The 13,645-nt window shown below is 36.1% G+C and overlaps 1 protein-coding gene and 2 long non-coding RNA genes across 4 annotated transcripts; 2 read left to right on the plus strand and 1 right to left on the minus strand.

The window, feature by feature from the left end:
* The first annotated feature begins 428 nt into the window (after positions 1-428).
* On the plus strand, positions 429-4,128 carry LOC103989393 (uncharacterized). Its single transcript, XR_001978241.2, has 3 exons — positions 429-601; positions 3,512-3,668; positions 3,852-4,128. It is a non-coding gene; the product is annotated as an uncharacterized LOC103989393 (long non-coding RNA).
* A 1,541-nt stretch (positions 4,129-5,669) lies between these two features.
* LOC103985598 (small ribosomal subunit protein eS12) lies at positions 5,670-8,393 on the minus strand. The gene is made up of 4 exons (XM_009403349.3): positions 8,265-8,393; positions 6,667-6,949; positions 6,057-6,122; positions 5,670-5,949 (listed from the first exon to the last, which is right to left on the minus strand). The coding sequence occupies exons 1-4, from the start codon at positions 8,270-8,272 to the stop codon at positions 5,890-5,892; spliced, it is 417 nt and encodes a 138-aa protein (XP_009401624.1). The 5' UTR covers positions 8,273-8,393; the 3' UTR covers positions 5,670-5,889.
* Positions 8,394-8,469: 76 nt separating this feature from the next.
* Positions 8,470-12,927, plus strand: LOC135598472 (uncharacterized). 2 transcript variants are annotated; one of them, XR_010481565.1, is made up of 4 exons: positions 8,542-8,597; positions 11,272-11,326; positions 12,057-12,417; positions 12,523-12,927. It is a non-coding gene; the product is annotated as an uncharacterized LOC135598472 (long non-coding RNA). The 2 variants fall into 2 exon arrangements; XR_010481564.1 differs by lacking the exon at positions 11,272-11,326 and having other exon boundaries at positions 8,470-8,597.
* The last annotated feature ends 718 nt before the right edge of the window (positions 12,928-13,645 follow it).

The following is a 13,645-nucleotide window of genomic DNA, read 5'->3' on the forward strand; positions in this document are numbered from 1 at the left end:
GGATTGTTTATTTCTAGAATGTGAGCCTTGTGATCTTGTGTAGAATTCTACAGTGATTGTTAGCTCAAATGATTTGATATCATTTGAACAGATCAGATCGGAATTAGACCAAAAGAATGATTCTGAAAGAAAATGACAGAATGACTGGTTCCTCGGTCAAAGTCAAAATTCTTTACCTGAAGTCACCAGGCTGTGTGCTTCATGATGCACGATACTGCGGGCGGGGACAAAACGCCCCGTCAGATTCCTAGTCGCACGAATCATAATGCAAGAACGCAGAGATCCAGCCGTCGACTGGCGCTGACGACGACAAAAATCGACGTTTCCTTCCGACCGTCGTAGCTAACAGACAGCGGCAAACACTTGTTTTCCATCGTTGATTTTACACTGGCGGTTTACTCATGCGATGATCAGATGCTTTTGGAGAGAATCATTGGGGAACAGTGCCATGTGATGGTAGAAATTTTGTTGGGGTGACTACGACACGTCTCGTTCGTCTTGAGGTACAAAGGAGGAGGGAGGGGATTGCTCTCGTTTTGAGTTCCCCTCTTCCCTCTTCGCCGCCGACTTCTAGCACCCGGTCGTGTCGAATATGTCGTCGGTAAGCGATCCCTTCGGTTCCAGATTTCATGTGTCTGTTCTCGTCGATTTTGTGGTTGCTTTTCGGTCAATTAAGCCTCCTCCAACTTCTGGTTCTTTCTCATGATCGGAAGTGCCGAGATGGTTCTCCTCCTTTTCTTGATTTCGATTCTGCAAATAGGACTGAGAAATCATTCGTAAATCTCAGTAATCAGGGCGGGTCTGGGAAATGAGATAAGTATAGGTTCTTGTTACGGATCGGCTTATAGTTACGTTCGCGGATCGATAGTCGAATGTTGCGAGAAAATGAGATTGGTGTCACTCAAGAAGTCTATAATCACGAGCAATAAGTAACACTAAACGATGATTATAGACTTCTTGAGTGATTGTGGAAGTCGAAGTTTTTAGGAGAACTTTTGTGAAAACCCAGTTTTTACCAATTCGATTGTGTTTTTGGACGTCTGACTTATTTTTATTTCTCTTTCATTTGTGTTTCTTGTTGATTCAGAGTTTAGAACAACCCATGGCTTCAAGAATTCTAATTGCTTAACATGTGGTGATCCTGGCCGTACGCTTTATATTAGGGGTTTAAAATCTGGATATGCATTACCTGTTTGAGTAAGGAAGATTTTATTTGCTCAAGACATCCAATTGGAGTCTGTGAAGTACAAGAAACCTAAGTGCTTCAGCAACTAATCAGATAAGCGCTACCTAAGTTTAGGTGCAGGATTTAATCATGGAATGTAGGGGGATACTGAGATTTTTTACCATACACACCAACCTTTCTTCTTTTCTCTCCTTTTCTCTTCTGCTCTACCTCTGAACATATTTCTGTCACTTGTTTATAGAAAGAGGTATATTTCTTCTTTCTCTTTGTGTCCACTTGGTATTAAAACTTTCAACATTTCGTCTTCCTAGCAGCAATTTCCTGCTGTGGTGCAACCTTGTCCACTTTAGTCTTAATCATCAGATAATCCGATATTTGTGAAGACCAGTTGAAGTCTATAATCATCTCCTCCTCATACAAAGTCTTCTTTTGAGCATCTACCAGTTCAGCCTCATGCTTTTAACTTGACGTGCAAAGTCACTCTTGCTTTGAAGTTTGATCCTTTGGAGATCACTGCCACTGTTTGTCTCCTTTAGAATAAAAAAAATTCATCATATAGGAACTCTGGTACAGTATCAAATATTTGTGCATTCTTACTCCAATATAACTTAGAGAACCCCACCTGTTCATGCTGACCACAACTGGAACCAAAATGTTACGGCTCCATCTTTTGCTTCTTCCTTTATTAGTTTGGTTGCAATAATGTGCTTGTTAACACAAAGGCGTCTTAAAAAAGGAAAAAAAAAAGAACGTAAAGACATCTGCTGTATGTAAACTCAAAACTTGTTTGGGACGTATGGTTTAGTCATTTCAAATTGTCCCGACGCCACAAATTTGCAAGCCGTCTTATTCTTGCGTGAATTGGAAGCACTCTCTCATGCTAAAACGTAAAGGATTTTGACTTAGAAGCTGATCATATTTGCAGGTATATAAGAGAAAATTATGTTCCTGTAGTTCTTTATAATTTTCCAGATATCATGGACCATCTGAACTCTGCACCTTAGGAACCAACTTATATTTACAAAGTTATTGGATATCAAATGTCCCTATTTTTCTTGTATTTTTCAACAATCTTTCCATTTATTTGATGTTGTAGCTTCAATATAAAGTCAATGATATCTAATGTTCAAAATGAGACTGACATGTGAAATCATTTGCTTTTGCACAATATTTTACATGTTAATGTTGATAATATAATTTTGTCTGAAGTAATTTGTATCATACTTACTAGCACATGTTTAGGAGTTAATCGACTTTAAAAATAACTAACCTAGTGAAACTTTACGCTTCAATTCATCAGATGCAATTCATGATGCTTTTTAACTGCCAAAACTAAATGCTATATCAAAATAATTTAGCCTGAGCCTACTATTTGCTTTCTCTCAATTACGTGGAAGAAAGGCATCAAAAACTTGCTATAAGCTCTTGTGTGGAGGACTAGGAAAATTAGAGGTGTAAGTAAGACACATTTGGATGAGCTAACATGGTGCACTATGTTATACTTGGAAGCAGTATCTTTGAGAGGTTAAGCAATTCCAAAAGTCATCTTATGTTACGAGCAGTGAGAAACTGAAGAAAATTCTGATTCTTACTGCTATGGGATGGTCCTTCCCCTATATTCCAATAATTGTACTTTGGCAGACTGGTAATATATTTAATTGTTATCATTGCCATGCGCAATGGTCAAATTTTCACCCACCCAATGTCCATAACATCCAAGCTACCCTGTTATTGGCATCAGTTGGGTCATTGACATATATATATACTTGGTGTTTGATGAAGAAAGAAATATGCATTTTGTAAAATATTATATGAAAATATATTTTGTTAAGAGGGCGTTGACTTATGCAGATGGTGTCATAAAAAAGCTGGATTAAACATCATGAATAATTGGGGATAGTTTTGGTTTAAGATATAAATAAGAGAAGATCCCTAAATGCACTAGTTAGTAGAGGTAGAAAACCCAAGAATTATTTTTGAGAAACGATAAAAATAGAATTGATAGCTCTTGGTTGAACTAGCGATATTGCCCTTGACAAAGTTCAAATATGGGAAAATATTCATGCATTCAAAATTTAAATACTTGGGACCGCATGACTTGTTGTTCAACATCATTTTATCAAGTGCTGATAAAAAATTCTTCACTATGTCATCTCATGTATATTTTGCTCTTGGATGTTTGAGACAAAATTCACTAGAAATTGTTTGGTTGATTCTTGCTGCTGCTGCTTTCTTTCTCGCCTATTCGCAATCTGGTTTTTCCCTTCAGTCTCTTGTAGTTGTTGTCATCCCTTACATTTTATTTTATTTACTTGAGGGCATCAGGAGAGGGGTCAACCACTGCCCAAGTTGGGGAGTGGGATGTCAATAATCCTGCCTCAGCTGATGGGTTCACTATTATTTTTAACAAAGCTCGAGATGAGAAGAAAACAATGTGGGTGGTTTACAACCAGATGAAACCTATCAATATCCAACAAAAAGTGTATGATTCTATCTTTTGCCATTTCATCTTCGTTCCTGATCTCTGGACATTTGTTTAAATGAAAAGGGGAAAAAAATTTCATGATCACACGCATTTCAATTCAAACTAGCTTGCACTAGTATCTAGTTTTGCTGTTGCAGTCTAATTCTTTCATTATATTACTTGACACTTGATTTGATACAGAGAAAATGGTTTTGCTGCGGTTGAATGCCGGTGCTAGAGCCATTGGTTGGTATAGCAGGGATAAAGAAATTTTATAGTGAGGTACAGATGCTATCTACAAATTATTATGTTCGATCGTCCATTTGTATAAACGTAGTACTATCTTTATTTTAGTTCTGTCATATTATGTTTTGTCATTTGGATCCGAGGGCAAATTAACAAGAGCAGTCCTCTTGCTTGCAACGTTGTGAAACCTTGATTTGCGGGTTAATAACAGATTAGCCATTATTGTTAGCTATCTTTAATATCTCGATTTTTATATTTTAAAAAGTTATATTAAAATATTTATATTTATGAAAATAAAATATCTGTCTATTTACGCTAATGTCATTAGTTTTATCAATAAAAATATGAAAATAAAATGTAAAAATATAATTTTAATATTTTAGTTAGGGGTAATGGACAATGTCAGTGATGGTAAACTGTGGTAATATTAGGGGTGTGGATGACTATTGTGGATGAGAAGTGAGGGTCGCTCAACATCTGCATTGGCGTCGACACAGTTATCGAGCAACGAAAGGGTTACTTGACATCTGCATTAGTGCCAACGCAGATGTAGAGTGACATCACTCTGCATCCGTGTCAGCGTCGATGTAGTTGTCGAGCGACGAAAGGGTCACTCGGTAATTGTATCGACGTTGGTGTAGATGCAGAGCAGTCCTCATCTCTTGCTATCATTCTCTTCATCTACAACAGCCACCTGTGGCCCTAGTGATGCTGCCATTCGTTACTACCGACAACGTTAGTTATAACTTACTGAAACGTTAAAATTATCTTTTTGTCTTTTGTTTTCGTGTTTTTGTGAATAAAATTATTTTAGATATTTTACTTTCATAACTATAAGGATAATATAACCTTTTAAAATGTATGAATTGAAATGTTAAAGGTAACTAACTATAAGATAATATATAATTAACCATTGATTTGTTTTGTTTTTATTTCTTGAGACACTCATACGATCAGCACATTCCTTTATCAAGTTTTATTATCTTTGACATATTATATTATATTGATTTGTCATTGGCTGTATAGAGTTATTAAAAAAATATAAAATTTTTATTTATAAATAATTAGATATCATTTTGATAAAAGATAAAATGAAAGATTAATTAAGAATAAATGAAATGATTAATGTTAGTGATAGAAGAAGAGATAAAAAAGATTTAAAAAAACTTAATATAAATTATAAATAAAAACTTAAATACTGTAAACTTAATTAAAGATATAATTTTTATATATCTTAATTGTGACAAAAAAATTCATCTAATTAATCCCAAGTCAAGATTTATGATTTTATTGATTCTTCATTAAACCTTGATATACATATGCATATACATTCTTCACACACACACACACACATATGTATATATCATAGTTAATATCAATAAAATAATTATAATTTAATAACTAATTAAAAATTTAATATAACATCAAGACCTTTTAAAATTCATTATAATTGGAAAAACATTGTAAGTATTATAACTATACATTTTGAATTTAAGCATTAACAAAATTAGCTGTGACCCCTCTGAATTTTATATAAGATATTGAGGGAAAAGAATATTTGAGGGATATATGTGGTGTATTAAAATAAAGGCAAATATGTTGTTTCAAAATTTTGATAGGCCAAATGTTTAAACCCCAAAAAAATTCAACCTAAGATCACTCCGAGATTGACCGTGTTAGTCTATCAACAGGAATATAAATCGAGCATTTTACCATAATGCCTTTTGAAGTATAACATGTGGCCAATCTATCCAATTGGTGCAGCAATAGTCATAAAAAATGGTGCCTTTAGAAAATTGCTGGTCCAAACAGTAATAAATCATGACAAATCATCTAATTTGATAAAAGTGCAAAAGAAAGTTGATTATTGAGCCCATCAAATAACCACAGAACCATGCCAAGCTCAATAAACATAATCTCACAGAATAACAACTCAAAAACAGATTCAGCCATAGAAAGTCTGAATAAATCCATCCATTTTTTGTGATTGCGCTCAATGTGACTTCACATACTCCTGAACTATATGAAGGCCCTCTGATTCTTCTCCGTAATCCTGTAAACGAAAGAAGAAAAGAACCCCTCAACACTTAATAAAGTCGGATGAGAGAATAAACAGATAACAAAATTATGAGTTAAAATCTTTCCGCCCGGCTTCCTAACCTTGAGGACGACACATGAACAACCCACAACTTTTCTAGCCTTTCCTTCTGAATCAATCTTACACAGCTGCAATAAAATAAAAAACCATAAGGCAATTATCTAGTGAGCATGGACACAGCAGCAATCAACATTACAAGTTAGCAATACCATAAGAACAGCGAATTCAGAATAATCACTTCATGACCTACTGAAATGATCAATGATTGGTTGAGCTGATGATTCCCTTGACAATCAAAATCAATTTTGTAGATGCATTATTTGCAAGATGAGCCACCAATTTAGCACTATTTAAAGGAAACTAAAGTTCTAGTGATCAATGCTATGTAATGAAAACAATATGCTAGATGCTAAAGAAGTCAATAAGGTTCTGCATTTATTTTCGACAAATCATGTGCCCCCTTAAGCATGTGAATCATACAAAGGTTAACCTAGCCTAAGTTGGGGAAAACCATGAGAAAATCTACACAAGCAACTTCTGATCAACGCTTTAGAATTTAGCCATTTAAGATTTTGTAATGACGTCACAATTAGGGAGCAATTGCATCTTTCAACACAATAACTGCTGCAAAAAGAAGGCATAATTAGGATAGGACTGCTGAAGATTACTAACCCCTGCCCACTCCCCAAGTGTTTTGGCGCTTGGTACGGTCACTAAATGCACATTGTGATCAGCACATAGTGCTTTGACCAGCTTGACATAGTCAGCCTGGTTGCAGTCCTCAGCTAGGATGCAAAGTTGCGCAGCATGCTTCTCGATTGCCTTCGCAGCTTCATGAAGTCCACGAACAAGCCCATCATGGGCCAACGATTTCTTCATCACAAGCTGCAGAGCTGTCATCAAGTCCATGGGCTCTCCAAGAGCTGGGGCATTCTCAGCCGTGACAGCATCTTCACTGTCATCAGCAAGAGCACAACAATAAGATGGATGCCTACTGCTTGGGCAAAATGTTGAAAGAATTATACAGATAATTAGAAATAAAGATAACTTGACAACCTGCAGAACTAGATAATGCCTTGATGACTACTTTCAATTAATGAATTTGGGGAAGCATTTACAAAGTCAGCATGTTCACCAGTGAATGAAAAATCAACTTACTAGTCAGGCAAGTAGCACATCACTCCCTCTTTTGAGGGGGGTCGAATGCCAAAACGTTATACACAAATTATTCCTAGTAACTTAAATTACCATCATACTACAGTTTCAGATGAGAATAACAGTAAGTTGACCATAAATGAGAACTATGAACAAGTAATGCAATGCAATACACAGAAACAAGGTGCAAAAGGGTGGACCACCAAAACCTACATGTTGATTGGTTATGGTATAGCTCAAGAATATGGATCAAAAGTATGTATGACCCAACCATTCATGTCCTGTCCACTAACTCAAAACATCATCAAATATTCACTTCAAGCTTGTTTTAGCATGGGAATATTCTTTTTTCTTTGGGCTACTGTTGGTGCCAAGGAACACAACCAGTTCTCATGGTAAATTCTTCATGCTTGCATTGGATTTCTCCAAGTTTGTGGAAAATTGAGGATGGATCTCAATAGACCGTGCTCATAATATACACAATATTGGGTCCCTCTATTTTCCAATCATCTATATAGGGTTCTTGGTTATACCTTTCATGAATCTGGCATAAGTTTGTATTAACAAGATCAATAGACCGTGCTCATAATATACACAATATTGGGTCCCTATATTTTCCAATCATCTATATAGGGTTCTTGGTTATACCTTTCATGAATCTGGCATAAGTTTGTATTAACAAGATCTTGACACCCAACTCCAAGAGATCTTATCAGTTCTTGTTTTGGTGAACAAGGTTTGTAAAATTTACCAGTTAGACCATGTTCTTCAACCACAATCTGTCAAACAGATCCCTTGGAATTGCAAATCAAGATGGGTAGAAGCAGAAAAGTCAGAAAAAAATAACTCAAAATTAAAGCTACATTTTAGGAACACTGCTAAAGAAGTCATTTTGCAACATTATATGTCCCTCTCAGATGATATCTATAAAAACAACCAATGTCAAAAACGAGTATTAATTCTCCAAACAACAAAATCATATGACGAAACGGAGCAAACAACAGTCGATCACGTCTAAAAGAATAAAAAAATACAGAGAGAGAGAGAGAGAGAGAGAGAGCGAGAGAGAGAGAGAGAGAGAGGAGGAGGAGGAGGAGAAGAAGTGGATAGCGTACGCAGCCATCTTCTTGTGCTCGTAACGGATGGGGAAGAAGGAAAACCCTACGATTCAGAGACACCTTACTCCTACAAATGGTGGGCGTGAAGGAGAGCGCGCCACCACTAAGGTCTTTATTAGGGTTTGGGGTGTTTTGGATGAAGTGGACCGGTCTTCATTGGAAGGTTTTTGAACCGGCTTCGGTCGAATCGACACGTACTCTCCGGCGGACCGGTCACGTGCGTTGCGTTCGCCACACGAACTCCCTCGGCTCGCTCTCCGCCCGCTCAATTTTGCTCCTCTGTTGCCGCATTCCTCCGCCTCGGGGAAGGTCTCCGACGCGCTTCACACTGTAAGTCTCCGTACTTCTCCCGTTCCGCCTCTCTGTCGCAAGGAAATAAGCCCTGGTCGTTGTTTCGATTGCGTCAAAAATATTCTTTTACCTCATCTAATTCCATACCTGGGTTTGGCTGTTCGAGAGTCGTTCTTCTTCTGTTGCGTTCTCTGGTATTGTAGCTTTTCATTTATCTGAAAACTGTGGATTTTAGTTAATAGTTTAGGAGCTGACATGCTACCGCTGTGGATTTTAGATATGTGTTGATTGTGAAAAGAGAGTTTTTTTCCTCTTTGAAGGCATACTAGTCTAATAATCTCTGATTTGAACTGGTTGAACGTATCAATGTATTTGGTTTTCACTTGATTGCTCGATCGGAATGATGAATAAAAAGCAAAGAGTGAAATTTTCGAGATTTCTTGTGCTTAATTCGTTACTTTCTGAACCGTGTTCTGATTATGATGTAAATCGAGGCCAAGAGTTGTGGCCTGAGAATAACGTTTATTTGCTGGTACAGGGTTTGGAGCCCAAGGCAGCCAATTTTGAACGTTCAATATAGATTTAGAATGCAACTGCAATCATATAAGATCGAATATGGATCTGATTGAGCAATATAAATTGTATCAGCATACCTTTAACAAATAACTCCAAGTCTAACTGCAAACCTAGAACATATGCCATCTGTCCATTATGCCAGCTTTTTCTAAGTGAGAATAATTAAGATTTGCTTGGATGCAAGGTTGTTAAGATATCAGGGCTTGGTGCTGCTTATATGTGAGTATCAATCACTAAATGAAAAAAGATGAGAAAAGGTTTAAGTGTTTTAAGGGATCAATAGCTACTTGAGCAAGATTAGAGGGTATAGGAAAAAGAATATGGTTTAGAGTAGGAGATGAATTGCTTAGAAAAGTTCAGTGCTGGATTTGTGAGATGGGGCAGCAATAGAGGCTGGTTGGAGTGGAACTTTGAACATTGGTAGGCAACAAGAGGCTGCTGGTGAATTAGGAGCGCTATATGTGTGTCACTTTAGCTTTTTGTTGGAAAGCGATTGTATAATAGGATCTAGAAATAGTAAATTTGCTTTGTGCAAACAGTTGAACCAACTATGGTTTGAACCAGTTCATGAGTTAATATAAACATTCAATAGAACTATCAGAGAAGTATCCGTTTGAATGCTCTAACCTGAGCCTTGTGAGAGAAAATTGTTTAATCCTAAATTTGGAGAAAAAATCTATATATAATTATTTTATTTTGATTTGGACAGGATCATTTTAAATAGTTGAGATGAACATTTTCCACTCCTAAGATGGAGTGGCCTTGTTGCTACTAATCTAGATACAAAATTAAATGATTGTCATCAAATTTTTTCCGAAGTTAAATAACAATTGATAGTTCGTACAGTACATCACTTAGAAAATAGATTGCCGGGACATAATGGGTTTTGGAGTTGGGTTCAATTATTTCTTTGACTTATTTGTGCTGCAAAGAATAAAGTTTCTCTCTGTAGCTAAGGTTTCTTTTATTCTTCCTAGTCTCTTTAAGTCCAGGTGAACCTTGAATCTTTCCTGGTTGTATTAGCATGTAGTTAGGTTTTAAAGCAAATCTGTCTCTTGTTTATAATTCCAAGATGTTAGAAAGCAACCATCCTAGAACGGGTAATCTTGTTTTGGACCAGGTTGATCCAGCCAAGAAAACCCTGCTTTTTAAGGGATGATCCTCACAAAGTATTGACCAGGATTGGTCACACTCGTCTTGGAGCTCTAGAGGCTGATCCTAGCTACTTTGCTGATCCCAACCTATTCCAATGGATTTTGGTAGATTTAGCTGATTGTCAACCTTTTTTATCTTGAATTGTGCTTTAGGTCAAGTTACTATGGTTGGGAGAGATTTGATGATGCTTGCAGGCATAGGCTGTCTTAACATATAGAAACTGTTAAAATGACATGACCTTGCCTTAATGGTGGATGTGGCTGTTAACAGATCTATTTGGTGAAAGGTCCAACACTAAATACTTGTGTTAGATTTTAGAATGACTCTGCTTCAAAGCCACTAATCAAGATTCAACCCAGAACAGTTGTGCAGATATATGATGAAGCACCTATCCTTATAAATTGTAATGTCTTTAAATCTAAAGATGTGGCTGAGTTTTCAATAGTTCAAGGAGACAAAAAGAAACAAAGTAACTAAGGAGTCAGTATAAACATAATTTGTCATGATTTATGCATTATCATCTTTTAATACTTTGAGATGTGAAATTTTGTAAGATAAACTTATGAAAATTTTTGAGCATTAATAAGGACCACATAGATTCTCCATGCTCAATGCCCATCATCATAGATATCGATAAGTTTTTGACTCAAGTATATCTTGAACCTTTCTCAGTTAGGACCTGGCTAATTGGCTTCATAACAAAGTTCTGCTTTAGATGGAAACTTAATATAAATTTGAAGTTTTCATACATTATCATATTCAATTCACCATCATATGCATTTCGGAAGTTACTTTTTTTGTTAGTTAAGGTAGATACTTTAGATAATCCAAATGAATGTTCTTTATTTTTTCTAAGGAAAAACTTCATATATAAGTTGAACTTGAAGAGATTGGAAGAACGATTATAAATCTGCAATTGACGGTAATCTAAGAGCACGAGTGTCCAGCCACATTTTAAAATAAGATCTATCTTTTTTTGTAGGTTAGGTTAGTGCATGAAGGCGTATATAGTGTGTTGATGCCATCAACCATCAATAGTGAGTAACATGCACTTTCTTTAAATTGCTGTCATCATGTTGTTTTCTGTTGTGAGAATTGTGTATGCCACGAGTGTGAGAGAACTTCAACCAACAGTCATTATGTTTCATCTGTCAAGAGTTAGAAAAGATGAATTTACAATCAGCTGTCAACCTTGCGTTGGCTCTCTTTGTTGATTCCAAGATTTTGGTCAATACAAGTTTTATGTAAAATCTGGATGTCTATAAGAATCTAAAAGCCTGTTTACTGCTAAAAAAAATATACTTTAAGTTGAAAATTTAGCTTGTCCAGTTGGGCCCTATGGAGCAAGACTCCAAACTTTCTCAGGAGCTGGTTAGACTCCCAAAGAAGGGAAAGATGTGGATCAATATTGGTCTCAAAGACACAAGCCTACGAACTTATGAAAGAACTCGAAAGATATACCTTAATTGCATGAGCGTTGAAGTCTTTATTTTGCTTTAGCATCCAATTAGAGGTTCTGTAACCACTGCCTTTGGAATACTGGATCTTGAATACCAAAATGTGACATTTATTCAATAAACCCTTGTCCTTGTGCATTACTATATAACAATCTGTTGAAAGTCATTTCAGAACAAATAGCAAATACTTAGCGTGAAACTTGTTTCTATCATCCTGTTATTGTCTTGTGCTATGAAAGGAATATTTGAAAGTTAAGAGAATATATTATTATATTTAAAGGTAGGTTCTAATTGACTGTTTTCTTCCCAGGTTGGGCTAGTAGAGGTCGATGATGAACACGAAGAAGAGGTTGCTTCAGAGAGCACAAATTATGGCACTCACTTGTGTCTTGATATTTGATCACCAAGCCCAAAGTGCAGATGAAGCAGTCAGGATCTTTACGGAATTTTGGAGATCAGAAAGGCTGGAAGACTGAAACACCATCACTGACCTTTTGACTGGCTTACTTCCTCAAGGAAAACAGCTAACAGACAAACTTTTACCTCTCATGGTCCTCTTTTTCACTGGTATTGAACTGCAACTGCTAGTAATGGGATGGACAAATAACTCCTCCCTGTCAGATTGGTTCAAGGAGGATGATCTACAGCCTAGGTGTCCCATATAAGAAGAGGTTTGTAAAGCTTGTCTTTTTCACCTTAAACGTAGTCAAGTGTGGCTTTTCGGTAGTGGTAGTCTAGTTCAGGGGATCTGAGATCTATTCTTTATGTAATGCCAGCGAGACGCAGGCATTAATTGATATCAAGGGCCGCTTCTTTGGTGGAAGAATGGTGCATGCTTCATTCTATGGTGAGGAAAGGTTTAGAAACAAAGAGCTGGCTTCAATGCATTTAGAAGTACCTGGTTACCCATGGGGAACATTATTAGGCGATGAGCGTCTCCAGTGGGCTTTCTGGTCGATGATACGTCGGTAACAATTGTAGCTTGTCCATGGAGCTTAATGCAGTCGACCATGCATGTCTAAGTTTTGGTCCGAGCTATCAATTTGATGTTCGGGTAACTCTTTGTAAAGCATTAAAGGATGTTCTTGGTGAGGATTGTCGACCTGGAAACGTGCTTACATGATCTGTTAATGGACATTGTTTGTTCCTTCTTAAAACTGCAAGCTATTGTCATCCTGGTTTGTTCTTATTTATCCTTATCAACATAAATTTGTTCCCTTTGGATGGTATGCAATTTTTAGGTTTCATGTTATCCATCAACTCATTAATTGCTGGATTAGGGGTTCTAAATTTTTTTTGATAAAAAATGATACTGTAATTTTTTTATATGCTTGATTGCTCCATCAATCAAAGATGGTCTCTGCATTAAGTGAAGGTGTCCAAAAAATACAGATTGAATCTGACTCAGAGAAATTAGTTTACATACAAGAAGGAAAAAATATTTCTCCCTATAATATTGTCTTTTAAAGAATTTTATGTCATGTACAACTTTGCATGTGTATACATGATTAATTGAGCGATATCATATAAAAGAAAAAAAAATCTAATAAATAATTATGAATGTTATCGTCATCATTTTTATGTGATATTATTTTAATTTTGTTATATTAGACTTCATTTGTCCAATCCGGAATGTATCTCTGAATCGATCGTAGTCTTTTCCTGAGTAGTGAAAGCATCGGATCTATGTATCAAGACCCTGTAAAAAAAACTATGTCGAAAACATGCTTAACAGAGATTTTGATTTAGATGATTTTATTTTGTCAAATCTAAAAGGAATCTAATTATCTTAGAACAATTTAGATCAAGTTAGAAAGATATGAAATGTCAATATACTTGAGAGTTTTTATACTATGATATGTGGTTGCAAATATTGGTAATTTGAGGTGATGATGTGAA

Source organism: Musa acuminata, chromosome BXJ2-1 (assembly GCF_036884655.1).
Source record: "Musa acuminata AAA Group cultivar baxijiao chromosome BXJ2-1, Cavendish_Baxijiao_AAA, whole genome shotgun sequence".
Lineage (NCBI taxonomy): Eukaryota > Viridiplantae > Streptophyta > Magnoliopsida > Zingiberales > Musaceae > Musa > Musa acuminata.